Source organism: Haemaphysalis longicornis, unplaced genomic scaffold (genome assembly GCF_048455015.1).
Source record: "Haemaphysalis longicornis isolate Haplotype H1 unplaced genomic scaffold, Haemaphysalis longicornis Haplotype H1 scaffold_1, whole genome shotgun sequence".
Lineage (NCBI taxonomy): Eukaryota > Metazoa > Arthropoda > Arachnida > Ixodida > Ixodidae > Haemaphysalis > Haemaphysalis longicornis.
Genome location: NW_027526203.1, coordinates 320,767,025 through 320,785,675, shown reverse-complemented (window position 1 = coordinate 320,785,675; position 18,651 = coordinate 320,767,025). Strand labels below are relative to the sequence as shown.

The 18,651-nt window shown below is 43.5% G+C and overlaps 2 protein-coding genes across 5 annotated transcripts in view; both read right to left on the bottom strand.

The window, feature by feature from the left end:
- Window positions 1-6,998, bottom strand: part of Rt (Protein O-mannosyltransferase rt) — a 44,193-nt gene extending 37,195 nt beyond the window's left edge. Inside the window, exons 1-5 of one of the 2 annotated variants that reach the window (XM_077682471.1) lie at window positions 6,413-6,998; window positions 5,972-6,159; window positions 5,762-5,865; window positions 3,609-3,659; window positions 583-832 (exon numbers count right to left, since the gene is read on the bottom strand). In XM_077682471.1, the coding sequence (XP_077538597.1) occupies window positions 583-832; window positions 3,609-3,659; window positions 5,762-5,865; window positions 5,972-6,159; window positions 6,413-6,568 (749 nt within the window). In that variant the 5' untranslated portion in view covers window positions 6,569-6,998. The remainder of the gene's footprint in view (window positions 1-582; window positions 833-3,608; window positions 3,660-5,761; window positions 5,866-5,971; window positions 6,160-6,412) is intronic. The other variant, XM_077682481.1, reaches the window with a different exon arrangement.
- Window positions 6,999-11,743: 4,745 nt separating this feature from the next.
- The window catches only part of LOC144151437 (DENN domain-containing protein 1A-like), a 64,865-nt gene continuing 57,957 nt past the window's right edge, over window positions 11,744-18,651 (bottom strand). For all 3 annotated transcript variants that reach the window (XM_077682491.1, XM_077682503.1, XM_077682498.1), the window contains one exon: window positions 11,744-16,120. In XM_077682491.1, the coding sequence (XP_077538617.1) occupies window positions 15,509-16,120 (612 nt within the window). In that variant the 3' untranslated portion in view covers window positions 11,744-15,508. The remainder of the gene's footprint in view (window positions 16,121-18,651) is intronic.

Genomic DNA, 18,651 nt, shown 5'->3' with positions numbered 1-18,651 from the left:
TGTTTCCAGAGTGGATACACACCCTACACTCACTCGCACATTGCCTGGGACAACCACAATAAAGCAACTCAACCACTACGAATGACTCTGTGTGCATGCCAAAGCACTCCTGGTAAACGCGTTGTTGCACATGAATAATGACAACAGTCGGTTCTGTCCACGTAACTTAATTTTTATTTATTTATATTTATTCACTTATTTATTTATTGCTTGCTTATTTTGAAGAAAAACCCTGCAACCAGAGGTGCCTGCACTGCCTCATTTCTCAGGCACTGATCTTTGTGAGCAAGCGTCACAACGAAGCTTTACGATTGGCTGCCATTTTCAGCCTTTAGAATAACAAAAGTGTGGCACAGTAAATAGCACCATCATTCTCGCACACCAAACTTAGGCAGAACATGTAAAGGATCGCCGTTCTAGATGAAGCCTGACTCATCGCTCTAATTGGCCGAGTAGCTACGACAATGCCTGGTGCACTGCCGTGAACTTCCCACAGGATGTACAAGCTGGTGTCAAACTAAAGCTTCCCCAGCTAACTGAAACTCTGCAACGCCCAAATTGGCACCCCGAGCCGTGACTGACCTTTGTCTCCTGAACTTGAGCAGCGCAAGCAGGCCAAGCATTGAAAAGCACATCAGGATGGCTTCCATGAGAATGAAGCGCGACTGGGTGAGGAGAGAGTTCTCGAGCAGCACCAGCACGGCAGCGAGGGCGGCAGACGGCTGGGCCAGGCCGAGGGTCAGCGCCAGCTGGTACGTCACAGGAACCAGCAGGGAGCCAAACAGGGCCGGCACAAATCGAAGAGCCCACAGTGGGACAGACGGGCTGTAACCTAGGGGCAGAGGAGGGAGAGGGACAGAGACATTGCAACAGGCTCACCATTGAAGGCAACTCATTCAAAAACCCTTATTCGTGACTGCACTATGTAGCGCAACCCATGGCGACCTTCATTCCACTGCTTAGTACAAGCATAGAGCCTTATACCCGTGCCACACGTACATGAAAAATGACATTAAATGCTTAATGCCTTAAGTTTTAATGCCATTAATTTGCTGCTACACGCAAAAATCTAATGCCATTCGCTTTAATGTCATTTTGGTTTAAGGAGTTGTGCACAACTCATTTACCTACGCGAACACCTTAAATCTGCCTACTCTCGAACGCGATGAGCACCAAATGAAGCCACCGAAACTCTCAGCACCAAAGTGTTGACGCGGAAATGTAGCTTAACTTCGAAATATGACGATTTTTTGTGCACAATTGGTAGCGAAGGTTTGAAGAAGATGAAGTTCACTAGAACAGAGGCAAAAGTAAGAACATCGCGTTACTCTTCGTGTTAAATTTTTCGGATTTGGCTACCGCTCGCCGGTGACGGCATGCCGAAGCCACTTTTAAGAAACGGCTCCCACCATTTTCAAGAAAACACTATTTCTCATAAAATTTTCTTTCGCAAAAAACAGTTTTAACGCTTCTAAGGCGTTTTTCTCTACATTAAAGACTTCTAAAATATGAGTGAATTTTTCTTTTTGGTCATGATCACCATCATGCCTAACACATTTAATGCCTTTGCGTTTTCGCGTGTAGCACGGCCCGCCCAATTAATGACATTTGCTATCTTAAGGCCTTAAACACTTAATGTCATTTTTTGTGTACGTGTGGCACGGGTATAAGTTTATTCCTAAAATGCGGAAGAAGAAAAAATTCTTGGTGACCTTTGCCTCACACGAATTATGACTCAAATGTCATACTAGTGTGAAAAAGTAATGTTCGATGCCATCTCAGTGTTCAGAATTTTGCTATTGGTCTATTCTGTGGTTACCATCCGCCTTTTTTGTCTCAAGGCACAGTTTGTATTGGATAAACATGCTCACAATTTGTTAAAGGCTTTCTTGTACACCTCCTCATGTGAGATTGCTGTTGACAGTATAAATAGACAAGAAGTTCGGTGCACGAGGAAAGGCCCTGTTCTTGTAAAAAAATGTGCATAAATTGTACGAGAAAACTTGGAACATGGCCTACACACTCCCAAGTTTTTACCAGATAAAGTCATTATACATTTAAACGTTTACAATTCTACTCACTGTCATTTTGATGAAAAACAAAAGGAAGGAACAAGCTGCATTCTATTGAAAATTACCGCACCTAGGCAACCAATGTACATATGTGATGGCAAAGTTTTGTAGTAAACTGAGAAAATTTATTACAATATGCAAGTAAGGGTGTAACCCCTATTTAACGGTGAAGCTGTTAAATAATCCTGCGTGATTCATCTTGATGGAAAAAGCGCTCAAAAACACAGACGAAAAAGAGGCCTACAACACGGCGCTAATTCACAACTACTATTTAGTCGCTGTGTTTTCTGCCTTTTTTTTTTGTCCATGTTTTTGAGCCCTTTTTTCATCAAGATGAATCATTAACAACTTTCCCAACTTTACGTTCTGTAGTAATCCTGCGTGGTTACATTGATTTTCTTTTTGTTTACTTATGTGCAAATAGGTAGCTACACGCACCTTTCAATTTGAAACGTGCTTTTACAAAAAAAAATCATAAAGAATCCAACTCATAACCAAGGAGCCAATTGACACAATCAATTATTGTTTTAACAGTCTCATGCAAAAAACTACACCTTTAAAGCACTTATAATAAGATGGAAAAACAGGTTACAGCATAACCTGCATCAAAGCAAACAAAATCTACTATGTACGTGAATGAACAATTAAATTTGCAACAGCACAATGAAGGCTGGTACACACAAAAGATGGCAGACGGGATTTGCTCGGTGCAGCAGGCTTCTTCCTTTTATTTTACTCTTCCATTTTAGCCAGCTCTTCTGCAAAGGCCCTTCTGCATTTACAAGGACTAAATCAATTGCCTAATAAAGCAGCCAGTTAAGTTTCTGAAGTGTAGGAGGGCAGCCCAGGCCATGTGCGGTGTCTTCCACTACTGACTCACAATTTCTCGTTTTCTTTTCAACTTGGCACATACTAGTCAGGTGATCCAATAGGAACAACCAATAACAGGGCATGGCAGCATTGTGATAAGTGGTTGCTTTTGCCCGAGGAACATTTGATAAAGCCAACTGTGACAAGTATGTCCACTGTTATGTCCAATATACTGGCCTAACAGGCATTCCTAAAAGTAGATCGAAATGCAGCTATATACCCTGTGTGCACACAAAGTGCCAGTGGCATAGGTCTACGGTGACTGTCAGCAAGTAAGCGTTTCACACAGAAAGGCTCCATCAGTGGGATTTAATGCGTTCTACACTTCTCTGCAAACCATCCACTGTGCCCCAGGCAAAACTGAAGCCAGAGCTTACATGCTGCTCAAGTGCTGAATCAGATAGCTCTGGCTTTGCTAGAATGTAACTAAGAGTGAACTTCATGGAGCATTGAAACGGTTGCAGTGACTGTAATGCTTCGCAGGTTAAAGACTACATCAGCTCATGTGAAGGGCAGGAAAATGTATCTTGGCTTCTTGTGGCCTAAGATGGTAACAGCCTTTGCACTCAGGATAAAGAGCCTTGAAATGCTCCACCACACTGTGGCCCAGAGTGATGCAAGAGCAAAACGGCAAAAGCCAACAAAACCATGTGGCATGCTACTTACTTCCTCCTATCCTGTCAAAGTCAGTCTCCCCGTCAAAACCTGCCAGGTGGCCTAAGAACAAAAGCACAGAGCATCTCTTGTCAGACAAAACAAAGTCAAGCAAAGGCCTTGGCAAGCTATTATAGATACTTGGACTTACGCAAAATGCAGCTGTTCAGTGGGGAACAAACAGAAACATGCAAAAGGGCATCAATGCACCACACTGATAAAATGCAATGATCTTAAACAGTTGTCATTACTAAGAGAGAACACGCACCTAACTTTTCAAACAAAAACAAGGAACTGGAATGCATGTAGAGCTAAAAGATGGTAGAAAGGGATAGGTGAACAAAACTACATCTTCACCACAGAGGAATTAAGTGAAACTGTCCGGTCAAACACATTAATAAACAAATCTGGTAATATTTTGGACTGCATAGGAAGGAGTATGTCTTGAGGGTACAAAGTATCCACCCAAAAAAACTCTTTAGTCAGGCAATACTTTGAGCAGTCTTTTTATTTGTAAGCTCCTTATTTTGCAAATTAATCCTTATGCCAGCATTGAGAATGTTTTATCAGTTTTAAGTGTTACACGATGAAGGGGATGGCAAACCAGAGAGACCTGGGGCCCCCAGCTTCTTGTTTCAAACTCTCTTAGCATTTGCATTCATAGTATTTCATAACCACCTCCTCCTCAATGGGTAAGGTGAGTATTAAACTAACACACTGGTATAGCTGACCATGAACAAGGAAGACGTGACAGTTAACCAACACGAAGGTATATTTGCGTGCTAATCCCAGCATATTAAAAAGGGTGTATGCCCCAGGAGGCGGAATGAACATTTATTTTGAACAGAATGGAAGATAGCCCAAAAAGCATAAAATGAAGTGGGTGGATTTTGAAAGTCATTTCCTAGCACCAGAGGGTAATACCTAGTGGGCTGTTGATAATGATGATAATGATGTTATATATACTAATACATATATGCTGATCTTGAATACTGAACTCTATCATTTTTCACATCATAAGTTTTATTGTAATGACACAAGAAATATGACGACAGAGCAAGGATGCTGGAGAGTATTTCCGAATCTACAGACTGCACTGATGGAAAAAAGTCTTTCAATATTTCAATTTAGAAAATTTTGCTCAATTTGCACAACAAACTTTTTGTGAATTGTAGGTGATTCAGTAAATACTTGGGATCGCGATTCGAACTGACGGTAAGCTGCCTAAGCAGAATGCAAGCGCAGCTGGGGTTTCGTTTCAGGTTTGAGCAGCACTTGATTCTGCACACTGATTTGCAGTAGGTTTTCGCACCTCAACGAAAAGAACAAAACTACTCTACCTGCATATGACACTGTCAACAAATGATAATCAGTGCTCAAAAAAAAAAAAGCGAAGTGAGAGCAGGTGCACTACGCGTGACATGAAGATCACTTTATCATCAATCTATCTGATTTTACTTTTAGATGCAAAGTTGATGTTTTTTTTTAAACCATGAAACTGCAGGAATTGCAGGTTGTCTTACGGATTGTGTTGGCAAGCCAGATGTGCTAATGTTGAAGCAGCTGTCATTTTGTGTCCACTTAAAGCAGTGCAAATAACCACTACACATGCAAGCTAGCAAAGCAAAAAAAAAAAAAAAGGAAAGCTCTATGGCAAAGTTACACACAGCTACAACCAACTGTCTCTGTAGCGTCAGACAAAATGCGCAGCTATGTGTTGCAAGAATTGACAGTGCAACAAGGCTTTGAAAAACCAAACCTGTAATCATGAATCACTGGAAGAAGGCGTGTCAACGTGTTCGGCCTTTGTTCCACTTTTCTTTTGTGTATTATGAACTGACAAATTCAAAGCCAGTTTTTTCTCAATACATGCATTCAATTCATTTTTGTTATCTTATTACTCACAGATGCATATGTTACAAATTTAAACTACAATGAACCTATTTCAAAGTAAAAAATGTACTCATTTTGATAAAGCCAGCAATATGCATTAAATATTGGACATCAGCACATGAGAATTTTCCTACACAGGGGAAAAGGCGGGGAAGTATGTCGTTGTTGCGCATGGCATGCACGTTGTTGCAAGGCCAGCTTATGTGCGTTTTCCAATATGAAACCAAAAACAGCAGTCACGTTACAAAAGTAATGAAGATGCCCGTTTTTACCTGCTAACGCAACCAGTTGCTTTCCAAGGGGTGGATGAGAATCGAAGAAGAAAGTATTCTTCATGTATAGGCTTGCGAACTTTCCGTAATGCAACTCGTCGAATCTGCAATATAAACATTCGCTCACAGAACGACGCCCCACCAGTTCACAAGGCTACCATCAAAAGGCAAGGAATCAACGAAGTTGGCATAACCAAAAACAGCACTTACACGATGCTCCTCGGTTGCTCCAGTCTCCACATTCTTGAAAGAAGCGCCAGGATAAATAGGGTGACCGACATTGCGTCAATTTCGATGTTAACCGTGAATGATTTGGACGAGCCATTCAGCCACGAGCTCAGGTAACAAACTTCGCCGTTCATTTGTGGGCTGCAAACCTGCAGGGCGAGATTCCTTGGCTGTCATGCCAAAAGGTAAATGCAGACGCTGATGTAACACATCGTGTCATACAAATGCAAGTGGCGACCACTTAACGAGCAGCGACACGAAGGAAGACTTCGCGCTGGCGATAAATATTGCAATGTTTACTCTTAAAAATCTTTTTCCCCCTATTTCGTCCTGAGCTACGATTCGTGACAGTCTACGACCTCATCAAACAAACGAAACCAGCGTCCAAAGCATAAATTAAATCACAGAAGCTTGTCGGACTACCTGCGTTGCTTTCTTGGGCTCATCTTCGTGATGAAGAGTACCGTTAGCATTGCTGGGGTCGTCGCTCCCTTCGACCTCGGCGACGGGTAACAGACCGCTCGCGGACGCATTGGCTGCTTTCGCCGTGCCTTTTTTCCTGTTCTTCACCTCACTCATGCTTACGCACAATGCAGCGCAAGGATGGCACTCAACTGGGGCAGTGTAACTATAATACAAGGTTAATTAATACATCCCGAATTCCATCTGTACTGCAAGCTTGTGGCTCCCAGACACCAGCTAGCTAGACACCACCGCACCAGCTGCAACACGTGGCAGCCATCTTGGCTCCGGAAGAGACATCACTTGTCACGTGGCTTTCAGCTTCCTCTTCCGCTTTTCGATTATCCGGATTTTAGCGTCCTGTCTGTGTTGCGTACTGCAGGGCGCCTTGAAGCATTTCTTGTCGCACGTATTGACTTGCAGCCACGATTGGAGTTGTTCCGAAAGCTCGCATCGGTCACGGTCCTGAAGGTACCGGTTTCGAAGATGCCCTCGCAAGACGACGATAGTCGTGAGCGACCGCTGAAAGAAATAAAAGAACAGGACGAGCTGGTGCCGCGGCAGCAGGCGGCGAGAATCTACCTGAGGCAGCACTTCGTGCGATGCATGAAGGGATTGATGGGTCACGCTGCTACGTTCCACATGCACGAAAGGACGACCGTGACGGGAACATTCCATGGCTGCGACATTGACGTGGAGAACTTCGCCGTGTCACAGCTGCTGACCGCGTTGGGGTGCCAGCCTGCAGCAACACTCAGAGCCAGTGATGTGATCAGCATTACCTTCAACGACATAGGTGCACCAGCAGAGCCGAGTGGTAGCGCCAAATAGGTTGACTTCTTGTCTCTTGCGTTTGGCTCATCAGCTGTTCTTTCTCTGTCACGTGGGATGAATGTTTCACGAACGGATCAGACACTGGCGGAAGGAAACGATTTACGTGTGCCGTCACTCGTTCGAACGGTTTGTCAGCTGCTCCAGACGGGAAGCAACAGCTGCACATTCGTTTATTCTTGTGTAAGGTGCGTTTTCATTTTGCTCCGCGTGTTTTTGTGTATTCCTGCGTCATTTTTCTTGACGGAAGTGTAACGGCAATCCAAATGACAATGGAGTAATTGCTTTCATTTCCAAATTAAAAAAAGTCGCATGCACTCTGCTGCAAGCAGCATCAATCACCGTGTCGTTCTCGAGGGAAAAATTCAGCCTTTGTCCTGCATCAAACTGTACTGTACTGTATGTCAGTACCGTGCGTCTTGCAACTTCTTGGACATTTTGAAGGCACTTTACAGTACTAGCATTTCCCCTACAGACATAATCTAACCGTTTTGAAGGCATGGGAACGCTTCTAAAAAAAAAACTATTTTCACGTACTGCACAAAATGCGGTGAATGCTGGGAAAAAGCGGTGACTAAAAATTGGGAACGGTTTCAGCACTCTTATCTCTTGAAGCACAAAATCAGGCCTAACCAGAAATATCAGTACTTGGGGGGCCAGATTCGTGAAACAAATTATGAACATCACATGCTGCGCAGCTTGTTTATCAGTTATGGAATTACTTTATGAATAAAACCCGCTTGTGTGGACATATACCAAGGTGATTTGACTGGTGTAAGCAGCCAACAATGGCGTCCAACAAAATCCACTTGTTAGGTACAAATTTTGGCAGCTGCTAAGTGTGCCAACCACAAACCAGTTTTGCAACCGAATGCAATGAGGGTGTAGAAGGGCAGCAAGGGTACTTGCAAATATCTGTTGTTCTGTCATGCGACCCACCCCCGTGTCCTTATTTGCTTCGCTCTGCTTAGGTTTTTTTCGTGGTGTTCTGACCCTATGAATGGACACATGGTCTGCAGCAGGCATTTGAGTTGACTAGAGCCAAGTGAACTTCGGCCTCGTTAACCAGTGCGTAAAAAGACCAGAGCCCGAAGAAAATACACATAGGCAGGATGAGCCCATCCTGCCTGTGTGTATAGCATGGTCGAAGTTGACTCAACTCTAGTGAGCCCAAATATCTGCCACTGACATGTGGTACTAATAGTAAACATGGTATATTGCACCACACACACAAACATACCAATCATAGCATTGGCCATCAGACGCAAAAATCAGCTCGGTATTAATTAAAAGCTTGTGCACAGTAACATGTGGGCATATAAGTCACAGAACCCTAGGTGTGGTGGTAGTAGTGAAGTGTTGTTTTCTGAGGCAGACTTAACCTTGTATGAAATTTCCAGCAATTCTATTATAGGTTCCAAACTACGGCACTGTTCCTGTCATTACTCTGCGACGTAGTTGTACTTATATGCAAGTTCATCTTCTGGGACCCCTTCTAGACTTGCAAAAATAATCGGGGGGGGGGGGGGGGGGGTGAGCAGAGGATACTAGGATACTGACATGGTTGTGGCTGCTGCGCCCAAGTCGCTGTACATGTGCATGTTCCTTGGCTTTCTTGCACAGCTTCAGGGTTGTGTGAAAAAGCCAACTTAATAGGAGATACAATGCTGAAAGTGTTGCAAGAATGAAAACACCTTGCACAAATGGGTCTCGATTATCAGTCTTGAACCATACCCCACTGCCAAGGACACAATCAGGTGCTTGATTTTCATATGCATTGTGATAGGACCTTCAGTGCAGTCCTTGGACTGCCCACGGACTATTGAGGACTGATAAAGCGATCGGCGATGCCAAATTTCAACTTCTTATATCACCATCACAGAATGTCGAGAAAGAAAGAAAACACCAAGGAGGATGTTTCACTGTGGAATAGAGGTTTTGTTGGACCCCTACTTGAGAACTACTGCTGAAAGAAATACTAACTTGTTAGACGGAATTTGATGAAGCCATAGCAACCTGCACATTCCACCATGAATTGGTGCTAAATACGTCTTTCTTGCATCCTAGAACCTCGTGTCTAGCAGTACATAATGAACCATTGTTCAATTAAGGGCTTGTTGATGGTGAAAAGACAGACGCTGAATTTGTACTTGCTTCCTGTATCATTACGTGCATTACTTTTGTAGCGTAAGCTACACTGGCCGAGGTTGAGCAGTTTAGCGTGGCTCCTCGAGAGCTGTGCTGCACATGCGCGAGGAGCAGTGCCGTCTCACGGCACACAGCTGGCGCGCCGGAGCCGCCGTGACGATTAGATTGGATTGAATTGAATTGGATTGGAAATCGTTTTAGCAGCAGTAAGCATGATAATCAGCTAATCGTAGACAACCAGGAAACCTAAGAATAACCAGCTGAACCTTAGCTCACGCTATGTACTATATCCTGGCATAGCCGAGCAAAGCCACTGCTAATTTTTGCCTCTGAGCACTGTTACAATTTCTTTTTTACAGAAGCAAATACTTACTGGAAAAAATTTCTTCGTCAGAAATAAATAACTGCAAAAATCAACAAATAACTGGAAAAAGTAATTCAAATATTCACTACTCAAACCTAACTGAATGTGGCTGGTTCAGAAAAATGTACAGGTCTAGTGACAGTGCGAGGGGCACAATAGGCATTGCCACTGCCACTGCAAGCTCTGCTTATTATGACGAAGTGCTACATTACTACTGTTTTGCACCCACCAATCTTTGTACGTGCATGTGCATGTGGTGAAGATGGGCTCAGGTTGTACCAAACATGCACGTGAAATAGCAGGAGGTACTAGTACATTAACATCAAGTTAAAATTAACAATAAAAACTGTCCCAACAATGCTGGTGTTATAGGCCAGAAAGTCTTTTGTGTACTCTGCCTCATAGTTTTATCACTTTTATTTTTTGTGGCTTTTTTTGCAGGCTTTCGATTATCCAAATGGTAAATTCACACTTGAAGCAATACAACATGCATACATGCGTGTTTTCAAGATCTTAGCAAATTTTTGTACTATATTGAATAATGGATATATGAAACATTTTGGTTTGATTGTGCACTTAGTATCTTTATTACTTATGCTATGCACATACGTACTGATTGGTGCGCTTTCAACTTAAAACCAAGAGCGCACAAACCACTGTCTGTATACGCTGCCCCAGCAATTAAAGAAACCTGTGATACCTACATAAGCAGTTTCTGGCACTTACCGCATTTCTAATGTTAACACTGAAAGCCTGTTGCCTTTTTAAAGGAGTACTGACACACAATTTCCAAGCTGAGATAACTGTAAAAAGCCTTCTTTGTACGTGGCAATATCTCCCAGGAAGTTTCAACTGTAACTTTTCAGTATAAGATAATTTAAATCAGTTTTAATTTTTGCACACACGAGAAGGCTCAGAAGAGATACCCTTTTGACATCGGCATCAGCATGACGCACTGAGCGCCTCACCCCAAACTGCCAACGTCAGGGCTCCCGTGATGTAGCCTGAGTGCTGGCTGCTCTTGGCGGGTGCTGCTCCGCCATGTGCATCGTGCCACCGTTTTGGGACTGACACGCTGCCCGTGCACGTGAAATCACGGCCTGTCTAGACGCGCACGTCCAGACCAGCCGTGGTGCAACAAGGACGGTGATGTCATGAGGAGCCCTCCTGTCATGGCGGCTGCCCTGTGTTCGTTTCATCGAAACTGACACTGGTACGAATAAACGAGGCTGTAAATAATTACATGGCGTTCGACCATCTAATGTGCCGTTCTATGATTAGTGGGCTAGTAGGCACTCATAGCAGTGAAAAAAACGTAACTAGAAAATTTCATGTCAGCACTCCTACTTGTTCTTGCTCACTAAGCAATATTTTTGAGCAATTATGACGATGGCTAGTCAATTTTTCTTTCTTTTGTAGCATAACATAGCGGCAAAAGAAATGTCATACTGAAATTTGATTTACAGCTAAGCTTTTATCACGTCCAAGAAAAACTGTCCGAAAAAGCGAAGCGTAAAATTTCAGCCTCAAATGGGCACTGATGATTCTAGCTGCACTCGTGCAATTACGAGCAGTGCTGGAACCCGAGTAGCAACAGCAGAACAGTAGAGCTGGAACAGCAGAGCTGTAATAGTATACGAGTCAAGTTTGAATTTGGTGCCGTTATTTTCTATACCACAGAAAATACTTTGACAGGAGCCGCTGCATTTTGCATTTGGGACACACTACAACACTGCAGTTTCAAAACGACCCCAAGTTCACTTACTTTTTTAAAAACTTGGTTAACCTAGATTGCAAATACAGACACATTTTTCAATGCGCACGGTTTAATTTTACTTAACTTCAATACAAGTTTTCTGTGTTTAAGGAAGGGCTCAAATCACGTGGGACAGACAGCTAACACATGGCATATTCCAAAAACCATAAATCACGACTCGGAGACAACAAGACAGGAATGCTAATTGTTTAATGAACTACATCAAAAAGAAAGAAAAACGTCTCGCTGACTTTCGCAGGAATGTACAAAATGATCCATTCCTAAGAGCACTCCTTTGCCTAAAACAAATCCTATCAGACATGTACTCCCTCATCAATGTTGTTTGCACAAACACACTCATCCGCACACTGTTTTAATGTGGCAAGCACGATTCAAACTCACTGAGCAGTCTGATGAGTAAAAAGGGTTAGTGTAAATTACGAGTAAGCATGCAGCTATTAGTAAAAATGTAATTTGTGCAGAGCATCTAATTAAAAACAGACTAAAGAGGGCACACTGCGAGCTGATACTGATGATGCAAAATAACCATCACAAGACTCTCTATACAACACGTTTTCAACTTTTGCAACATGTTATAAACAAGGTACTTTCTACTTTTCTTTTTTCAAGAGATAAATAGACAGGATTCAAGGTGCCATTTACACGACTTTAAAAAGATAAGTGTATTACAAAAAAAACTATTTTGGCAGTGCAGACAAAACAAAAACTTGCTCATTTTCAAACAGTGCGAGCCTATTTTGATATTCCTTCTACAAGAGTAATAATGAAACATGCAAATGAAAGCAAAAACCATGCAAACAAATCCGAAAAGCAGTCGTACCACGAAAAACAGTGCTTCGACCTGTCGTTTGTTTTTCACTAAGTTGTGAATGTATACTTGGAAATGTTGGTTGCTACGATACATCATGAATTTGCTCGTCAGATCAATGCTCACATCAGATTGCCCCAAAGTGTTTCGTGAACGTCTGTGACTCATTATTGCACCTTTTAAAAGCAATGTGACTTCCCTTCACGTCGGCATAAAGACCAAAACACACCAGTCTTACCTACTAGCTAAGAACAATAGTTGCAGCGCAGTTACTTTACCGGCCTTTAGCTTGAAAAAAGCTGCAACGAGTTGGCTATGCAGTAAGCTATGAGCATCTGGTCAACCGTCATGCAGAAACGTGATACCCAGAAAGCTGGGTATCACCATAGGCATGCACAATTTTTCACACAGTAACCACTATAAAAATCAGCACCACAACCTAAAGTGGCAGCAAGCTTTCTTCAAATCGTAGAAAAGCAATTTGTCTGCTTAAGTACACAGAAATTTGCTTTCACTGGCAAGCACAGCAGCATGCGTGGACAGGTTACAAAATGTAGTAGCGAGACGTTGCAAAGATAACTGTCCTTACCAGATCTCACCAGTAAACAGGAAAGAACAGCAGAGGGAGGGAAGGGGCCCTCAGAGGGGGTCCTTGCATCCCAGTGTCTGACAAGCGACCAAATGAAACTACAAATCCAAGTGCCCTCAGCTCGGAGTGTATGGAAAGCAAGTGGAAAACAGCCGATCGATGCCTCTGCTGGTGAAAGCAGCAAATTTTTCTCGTGTGCACAAAACACCAGGACAGCTTGCTTGGAGGCATACCCGTACAAAAATTCTGTGCTGCTAAGGAAGTTCACGAAGCACCAAATATGATCACAAGGGAGGGACACACGCAGGGTACACACGTGAAGTAGTACTTTTGGTGTTTCGTAAATTCCTAGCAGTGCATAATTTTTGTGGCGAGCAAAGCCCATGCATTTCCGACGCACCATGTTTTTTTGAGCTTGTGGACTGGTGCCTTACGACAAACAAAGGGCTGACAATCGCGCAATCATCAGCCCCATGTTTGTTCTAAACTGCATAAGACGTCGAAGTGTCAGCTACTGTTCTTTTGTGTGAGGCAAGTTTCCGTCCGTGGGTAGCGGGGGGGGGGGGAGGGAGAAGCACTCCATTGAGGGCTTTCGGAGCCCTGTAAATAGAAGAGGCCTTACATTTCGACAGCCTAAACTTTGGAAGCTCACAGCTCGATTCGTGATTACTGATGCTGAAGCCAACAATGGCAAGCATCCTTGCTTTGTACTGTTATACTTTTTGCAGACTGCAGCCTCGTCCTGTCATTGGAACCCCTTATCACGCATGTTGAGCCAACAGCCGCACTACATGACCTGTATACATATGCAAAAGAGGGCGAGCTTATTGGCACATTTCGTCAGAGCTCGCACCGTCGGCACTCTGGACCACATCAGCCTTGTACAACAGTCATCTGGACATACAAAGACAGCCAATACATCACCAACAGATTTTCTGAACATTCAGAGCAGTAAAAGTGGAAGGCCTGCTTTACTAAAAGCTTTACTGTCTTACTTGCAAATGCTAAAAAGTATTCTACACTTAGCACACATCTACATCTCACTAGTTATTCTCTGGCATGAAGTGTTCGACTTATGGATGCTTGTAAGCAAAGGAATGAAACTTTTTACACACCAAGATATTTCTGTGTACATTTTTAGATTAAAAGTACAACTGGCAGCCTCTTGGGCTCTCAGGCTTACAGGAAAAGAAGGTAAGCTTTACATCATGGACAAATTCTAGCAGCCTGAATGCATCTTGACACTTGCCATTCAGAGCATTTCTGTGGAGGTGTAATTTAAATGCTTTCCCAGTAACTTTTCAGCTGACAAACAATGAACACTTCTAGTATTTATTACTTTTAAAAAATTGTTTTTTTGCTCAATGTTTTAGACACCACTAGTGATGTGTTTTTAATTTAGGTACTGCGAAGATAGCTGCACTGGTTTCAACAAACTGCATTAGACTATTTGACCATATTCTAGGCAAACTTGTAATTCTAATCACTTGAGATTACCATGTCAAAAGCTCTAAATCAGTGTGAGAATGCAGTGCTTTTTTAGATTTTAAATCTCACCTTATGGATTTTGCATTCAGTGAGAAATAAATGAAGCCATACTGGGTGTAGCAGATAATTTTCTTTTTTTGTCAGCATGTGTATACCCCCTCACCCCCCCTCCCCCCACGAAAAAAAAACTCCACTCTAGCAAAAAAAAAACATTTGCCAAAATTTATAGTGTTTGTTACGCAAAAGAAAGGCAGCTGGTGCCCCTAAAATGACTTTCGAAAAAAAAAAAAGGACTTCATTAGAACTTGTTGCAGTTATTGTTCCTACCAGCATTTTTGCCTCACAGAGGTAAATGTATTCTGGAAAGGAAGGGGGTGAAAGAGGAGGCAAGTGCTTTTTATTGCACTTGCCCATGATGCACAGCTTAAGACAATAAAGGTATGTAGAAGAATTGACAACTGCACTAGTTGGTACTGGGCTCAACATGGACACAGGAAGGAAATAAACCACAGTGCTGTGGTTTGTCTGTTTCTTTCTTGTGTCCGTGTCGAGTCCGCTTTTAAGATGCTCAAGAATAAAGGTATGTGTGGGCATTACGCCTGTGCCGGATATAATGGTTCCCAATTCCATTACACTGCACATATATATATAAGCAGATTATCACAGAGCTTTTATCGACAGCAATGATGCAAATGTACTGGCTAACTTGGTGGCGGTACCACTACAAGCTCTCTTACTGAATCTCTAAGAATAACGCTAAATTCGGGGCTGTACAAACAAAAAAAAAAAACACAGCACTCTTCAATTCTGTACACAGTGTCTGCCCTGTACACAGTTTCTGCCTTCCATCCGCATAGAACTATCTGAGTACAAAGGCTCGAAGATGTAGTCGCGCTTCCCCTTCATGGCCCTTCCTATTTAAACACTATATTTCTCCCGTAGCACACTCTCGTGGTTCCCTGTTTCGGCCGCCAATATCGATATGTACACAAGGTCTGCACGCCTACTCCGCTCATCCGGCAATAAATAGAAGACACGAGCCCCTCGCACAATCAGAGGTCAATCAAGTCGGCACACGGGTCCTGCTGCTTGGGGAACACCGAGGGCGGTGCTGGCTGCGACATTGGCAGCATGGTCACGGGGGGACGTGACGTGACGGGTGGCGTCACTGGCGGAGTCACCGGTGGAGTCCACGGCATTCGCAGGAAGGGGTTTGTGGTGAAAGACGGATGCGGAGCGCCCATGTACGGCACGGCTTGGAACCGTCGCTGCAGGTTCGAGTAGGGAGGTGGTGCGAACGGACGGGCCGTGAACAGCAGGGGATTGCCCGTAATCGGCAGCTGCGTTGGTGATGACGCCTGCACCCGGGGTGGAACCATGGGTGGCACCAGTGGTGGCCCCAGTGGCTGGCGGGCCGCCATCTGCACGGGTGGTTGCATCGCCTGCATCAGCTCTGGTGGCAGCCGTCGCGGTACGGCCTTGTTGGCGGGAGGAGGTGCCCCGGACTGGTGGTTGGCCGGCTGCTCGTCCTCGTTGTCCTGGGAGTCGAGGCGAATGAGGGGCGCCTCGGAGGAGGCCAGTGGAGGAGGGCGGTTGCTGTTCCTCAAGGCCTTCCTTGGCGGTGGGGCCAAGGGCACCTTGTGCAGCGAAGGGTCGCTGAAGGCCTGCAGGTGACAAGAGGCCGATACAGTGGCGGCAAGCGGCCACCTCGTCGACACCTCACTTGGGCTGGCATCGCATGCTCGTGCAATCTCAAGCCTTTGTTAGTACAAATTATTAACACTAAGGAGTAGGGAACAACTGCCTTGACCAAATTGACATAAAAAGTAGTTTCACTTACTAGTGACGCACACTCAGCAAGGGAACTGCAATGCACAGCCACTAGGCATCAATATTTAAACAAAACAAAAGTTACAAAGGTCTCGCTGACCATAAAGTTTCTTTCAATCAATTACAGTTGAACCTCAGTTTTATGAAACCTCCGCTCAATCAATTTTCTGTATTAATTATATTTGCAGTCTACATCATAGCTGTATCATAAGTATTCACAAAGCTGTTGCCCTTTGAAGTCGCCTAAATGACCATTTTTGTCTATGTTTGCAAACTTCGTGCCCTGTTTTCTCAGAACCAATTTTTTTCTCACATGGTCAGCTGTCGGGCACAATATCTTAGGATGTACTGGTTCGACTTACATCATTTTTGCTACATTCGAAAGCTTATGAACTGAACAGTGCAATAAAACCACAATAATATAGAATGTCTTTTTGCTGGCACAAGATTTTATGCAGTTAGTTTAACAAAAACATTGTAAATTGATGACCCGACATTTACGAATTTCGCAGCGTTTGCAGAAACCATGCTAAAATTACTGCAGTGGTATAGTTGCACTCCCTGGTCCTTCTAGAGCACAAAGGGATAAAAGCTATTTGAGTATTTTATAGGTATACAATGAAACAATTGCCCGAAACGGAGTGACATAACATGTTGCACAACTAAACTTACACCCCATAGACAAAAACTGACTGCATAGTATTTGTGCTCAGGATGTTGAAATACACTTAATGTGTAAATCTCAAGCACATAGGTTAAAAAATAACAAAAATGACCTCAAGACCAGTGTCCCCCCTTAACGAACAAATTGAGATTCCCCCACAACTGTCCATGCTTTCTCGACATTACGAACCCATTTTAACAAACTAATTCGCAGGTCTTGGTGACTGTTAAATCAAGGTTCAGCCATGCCTGGAAGACTGTGGGCCTAGAGTTTTTGGGAACTACAGAAAATTCCATCACAGGAACGATGAGTAGTGTTAACTTTGTATTGTGTTGGCCCAAAACATTTCAGTGGCGACGCAAATAGTGCTTTTGATTTTGTTACCTAAAATGCAGCAGTAAAAACGCATGCTTTCTAAAAAAATGTAAAAGCATGCTGCATCTTTAACATTTGACTAAATCAAAGGGGCTAGCAATGATACTTTAAAGAGACTTTTTTTTCAACAACAATTTTATCGGATCTAATTGTTTTAATTAAATGCTCTCTGCTACTGCTGACAGATGTTTGCTTCCATGCCAAGTAAGCGCCACCATAGTGATGATGTCCAAATGCTGCATGTATTAGTTTCGAAGCACAAACGAGGCCTCGGAAGCAGCTTCTGGTCAGACTGCAAGTAAGGGGGCATAGTCCACTTCTGCAATCGCATCTTGAGATCTTCAAATTTACCTTGTGTGGCCAGTGAAAGTGGCACTCGGTCACTGTGGGTTTAACTCTTCATTACCACACCCATTCAAATCAATCAACCGTGATCAATGCTTTATATTGCCGATTTCGACATGTTGCAGTCGTTTCTTGTACCCTTAATGCGCCCCAGTCATTAGTCTAGGCACTGCACTTTTAGACTCAGTTTAAATTTTCCCGCTCCGGCAACATTGAGATTTTTTATGGTGTTTTTTGCGAGCTGAGGTGCGGGTGTTTTCGCGAGCGAAAGGGGGCATGGCTGCTGCATTCGACAAAAAGCATGCTGCTCGTAGTTATGCTGAATTACCATCAATTTATTTTTATCAAAAGGCTCCTAGCATGTCAAATACCAAATTATGTAGTCAGCTTTGTAATCCGACTGCATTGAGAGGTGGTGATTACTTGAAAATGACACCAGCTATTCACTAGTGATCTTTGGTACAGAGAAAGAGCAGCTTTATTCTGCCAAAGCTATTTCTTAAGGTCCCCGCATGTCCAACAAGTGGACCTGGCATTTTCAACCCGTTTCCAGCAGCTTCGGTTTCATTTTTAAATTGCGAAATTTGTATTTGGCGCTACCACGCAGTTACCCAACTGCAAGCCGATTTGCCATGGCGCCTCCGTCGCCCGCTACCGTTTCTCAAAAAAGCATGCCACTCGTAATGCCACTTCACCCACGCCTTACTTCTGCATTAACAGCTGCAGCAGAAAGTAGAAAGATAACACCAAGTCATCGGATATCAGTTCAGACGAGGAGAGCACTTCCAATCGGCCTTGAACAGCGCCAGCAGTACATCGGACTGTTTCGTTTCCATACAAGGGTATTTCCAGAGGAATCGCTTCTGAGAATCGCTTCTGAGTATAACTGTCTATTCTGACAGTCTCAACAGGCTTAATATTGTTCCTTTTTGAAATGTTAGGTGTTGCTGCAATGTAGGAGGCTCGTAGTGCTGAACTCTC